We start from the raw sequence: 4,528 nt of genomic DNA, 5'->3' as shown, positions 1-4,528 counted from the left end.
GATCGCAGAGCCGAATCGGACGCGGGCTGGCCAGCCGGGTGCAGGTGGCAGGGAGGCGGTGGAGGGAGGGAGCCACTGCAGCTACGGCCACAGCACACCCCCCTTCACAAGCAGGGTCCATGGAGCCCCCCCCACTGTCCACTAGGCCATAGGTGAGGTGACACAATTTTTAAAACAACATCCGTGGACATTTTATCCCCGGAAACATAAAATAAACCTTTTTTATATATTCACCCGATCCCTGCATCCACCAAAAGTGCAGCCTCCCGTATCCCACGCTGTTAGAAGCTGCATACAGCGTGTGCTGGTTACTACTTAAACCGGCGCCCTGTGTGCAGCTTCTGAGAAGATACGCTATTAGCGTAGCGGGAGCGATGCAAAATGCGCAGCCTGACCCTCGCTACCGGTTTAAGTAGTAACAAGCACATGCTGTATGCAGCTTCTAACAGCATGGGAGAAGGGAGACTGCGCTTGTCGGTGGATCCAGGGATCAGGTGAGTATTCCCGGAGACATAGCTTGTCTGGGGACGGTCTCCTCAAGCTGGGGACTGTCCCCAGAAATCGGGGATGAATGTAGAGCTGCAACAACTAATCGACTAAGTCGATTATAATTGATGATTGAAAAAGTTGTCAACATTTTCAATCATCGATTAATCAGCTTTCGATTAGTTGGCCCTGTTCACGGCTTCACACATGGCGCGTGTACGTGGGTAGAAGAAGTAAGGAGGAGCAGGTGTGAGGGGATGACAGCCGCCGACAGACAGGCCCGATCTCAGAAGCAAGTTGCTGGAAGACTGCTCAGGTAAGCCTGCACTTTCCCACACATGGTGCTCTATAATGTATTAATGGGATAGTGGGATTTGTATTCCTCTATAGCTGATGGTACATTGTGCTGTATATTATACCATCAGCTATAGAGGACTACAAATCCCAGCAATACATTATACACTGTATGTATAATGTATTGCTGGGATTTGTTGTATTCCTATATAGCTGGGGTATTCTGCATTGCGCTGTATAGAGGACTACAAATCCCAGCAATAATACATTATACAGCACAATGCGGAATTCCACCAGCTATAATGTACTATTGCTGAGACACAGTGGAGCCCCCACTACCCACCTGGGAGCTACCACAGAGCCACCACTAATTATTAGGGAGCCCCCATTGGCCACCACAGATCCCACACTGACCAGCAGAGAGCCCGCACTGACCACCTGAGAGCCTAATTAGGGAGCCGCCTCTGCTGCACCCGTGAAACTCTCTAGACCCCTGGTGAGAGCCCGCACAGCCCACCTGAGACCCTGGAGACATCAGGCGGAGAACCCAGAGCAACAGAGTATCTAGCTTCATATTATTCTGCATTGCTGTAACATGTATTGCTAGGATTTGTATTCCTCTATAGCTGATGCTGTTCTGCATTGCTGTATAATGGTATTGCTGGGAATTGTAGTTCTGTATAGCTGTTGGTAATTATTATTGCTGGGATTTATAGTCCGCTATAGCTGATGGTGTTCTGCATTGTTGTGTAATGTATTGCTTGAAATTGTAGTTCTCTATAGCCAATGCCATTCTTTAATGCTATATAATGTATTTCTGAGTTAGTGGCAGAACTACCAGGGTCGCAGCAGTCATGCACACGCACGGCCCTGACGAGGCATCCCTCCACTACCAGTGTGCTTTAAATTTCCTAAACCGATAAATACATTCACACTACTGTTACATGGATGGCAAAAGTGGCAGACAGGGGCGGGGAGAAGGCGCGGAAGAGGCAGAGTGGGCGGGGGGGCCAAGTTGCTGCACCATGGTCCTCTGGGTTGTACTTGCCCCCTGGGCTAAAAGTTGCCAGTCAGCCCCTGCTGGCTACTGCACCCACCCACTGCCTGCTGTCTTTCAGCAGAGGAGGGACCTGAAGTTCTCCATCAGGTCCACCTCTGTTGATTGACAGCAGGCAGTGGGCGGGTGCAATAGCCATAAACGAAAAAGAGCGCCTCCATAGTGTAAAAACAAATATTTAATTATAAAAGTATACAGCTTGTATTCTACTTACAAAAAGTCAGTAGTAAAAAGGCAAATAGGAAATAACAGGAATCAAATCTTCTAGCAGGGGAAGTCTGAAACGTATGTATGTTGTCAGCGTCCACTGCCCCTGTGAGATCAAAGGCTTACGCGTTTCTGGGGCACGCCCCCTTTAAGGTAAAGAGAAACCTCCGACAGTCTGTGAGCTTCCTCCATGTGTCGTCTACTCAACCCTCCTCTCCTGTCCGCACAATCGTTCTCCATTCCAGCAGCTGACCGCAATAGCCAGCCTGTTCTGCAATTTAAAAGAGCCAATAACAGGTTGGCTATTGCGGTCAGCTGCTTACCGCCTGTAGGGAGAAACCACTGACAGTCTGTGAGGCTGCAGTGGAGAGAACGGGATGGGCAAAGACTGTGCTGCTTTGCGCTAGCGCCGGGACTGGGTACACTGTCAGCTCCCCCGCCTCAGCTTTCACACACACACACATCACCCTGCGGGAGCCGCTGAACGCGTGTGGTGTCTGACAGCTGAGGCGGCGGGGCTGTTGGCGCAGGAGATTGTCCAGATCTGGGGGGGAATATTCGCTCCATGAGACGCACTGACATTTTGCCCACCTTTTGGAGGGAAAAAAAGTGCGTCTTAAGGAGCGAAAAATACGGTAATTAAAATTCTAAGGGGACCTTTAACTGGGGATTTCTTGCAAAACGTTATCTGTACAACAGTTGCTTCTGTTTTGACATGGACATGACACTGAATATTTAAAATGTGGGGTGTATCTTAAAAATGCATTCAAGTACCTTAACTATTAACAAAAATGTTACATCTTTGTGCATCAATCAGCTGTAGAACGTCAAATCATCTCTAAATTGGTTCTGACACTGTCCTTCCGTCTGGATGGTGGCTACTTCTGATCCTCATTGTCCCTGTGTGTGTTGTAAAGTAGCCACTGTTCCAATCTCCCTCCCGTCATAGACTATAACTTCAATACAAATTAGTTAACTAATCATGAGTTTGTAAACTTGGGGTGGTGGCTAAATTACAACACACACAGGGACCATGGGGAACAAAAGTAGTCACCCTCCAGAAGGAAGGACAGTGTCAGCAAGAATTCAGAGATGATTTAAGGATCTACAGCTGAGTGATACACATAAGCTACATTTTTATTAATAGGGTACTTGAATGCATTTTTAAGATTTAACTCCTAAGTTTAGTGTCATTTTAAAGAAGAACTCTAGGCAACATTTTCATTAACCTTTGCAGTGGGGCTACCCCCGCACTGCAAGGGTTAACTGTTCGTTTTTGTCTAGGGAGAAAAATAAAAAGGATATACTTCTTCTTCTTCTGAGCTGGCTTGTTCTTGCACTGTTCCCTTAGAAGAATCTTCCCTATTTGCAATATCTTCCCCATCTCATGAATTTGTCCATTATTTGTTTCACCTCCATGTCAGAAATCTTCCTTCTCCACTGTGCCTCTGTTTCTCATAAATCTCTCTGCTGCTTTACACTCTTTCAGAAAACTTTTCTTACTCTCATGTAACCCCCATCTTCCAAATCTTCTCTCTTGTCCCATCCTCATTTCTTCTTCTTCTCCTCCCTAGTCTTATAAATCTTCTCTCATAAGCCACTCTCAGCAGTCGCACTTCTAAAAACTCTCTGCAATAAAACTGAATAAACTTGCGACCTGCTGTACTGCTACTACACATTCATGAACCCATATAACACTAGGTTGATAATTCAGTCGCACATTGCGCCTGAATTCTGTGTTGCGACAGGTTTATTGTTGCAGAATATATGACTACAATCATAAATTCCCCCCAGTTTATAGGACGTGAGGATGCTGAGGGACATACCATTGCTGCAGCGTAGGAGGATACAGGCTGGAGAGAGCGCTGTGACAGCTGGCCAGATCCAAGGTTCAGGTGAGTATAACTTTTTTATTTTCCTCCCTAGATGAAAAGAAGCAGGCAACCCTTGCAGTGCGAGAGTAGCCCCATTTTTTATTAAGAGGGTTAATAAAAAATGTTTAAGCTATATATGAAAAAGATAAATTGGTGGAAACTATTAAAGATCTTTGTACACAGGCAGCTAGATTCTTAGTAGATAACAGTGTTTGGTGGTATTGTGTAATACAAATATTATGATTGAAAAAGACTGAAAATAGCCCTTCTCAGTTTTGCTTTGTATTGACTAATATTTTATTATCCATGTATATCACTTTTTTTTTTACTCTGTACAGACAGGAACGTGATCAGGAGACACCCCCAGATTTCTTCTACTTCTCAGATTTTGAAAGGCACAATGCTGAGATTGCAGCTTTCCACCTGGACAGGTATATTAAAAAAGCCAGTTTTACTAATGCTTTACATCTATATGTAAAAATTAGAGGTGCACCGAAATGAAAATTTTAAAACCGAAACTAAACCAAAATGAAAAATTTTAAAAAATATTTTATTTTTATTTATTTTTTAGAAACTTTTACATTTTTTATATTTTATTTTTATTTATTTA

At 44.6% G+C, this 4,528-nt stretch overlaps 1 protein-coding gene across 1 annotated transcript in view; it reads left to right on the top strand.

Moving 5' to 3' along the window:
* Nucleotides 1–4,528, top strand: part of LOC108799869 (extracellular serine/threonine protein kinase FAM20C-like) — a 152,612-nt gene that overhangs the window by 69,748 nt on the left and 78,336 nt on the right. The window contains exon 4 of the mRNA XM_018571797.1: nt 4,257–4,349. Within this exon, the coding sequence (XP_018427299.1) occupies nt 4,257–4,349 (93 nt within the window). The remainder of the gene's footprint in view (nt 1–4,256; nt 4,350–4,528) is intronic.

This window comes from Nanorana parkeri, unplaced genomic scaffold (assembly GCF_000935625.1).
Source record: "Nanorana parkeri isolate BGI_ZX_2015 unplaced genomic scaffold, ASM93562v1 scaffold1841, whole genome shotgun sequence".
In the NCBI taxonomy this organism is placed as follows: Eukaryota; Metazoa; Chordata; class Amphibia; order Anura; family Dicroglossidae; genus Nanorana; species Nanorana parkeri.
This window is presented reverse-complemented; position numbering and strand designations above follow the sequence as displayed.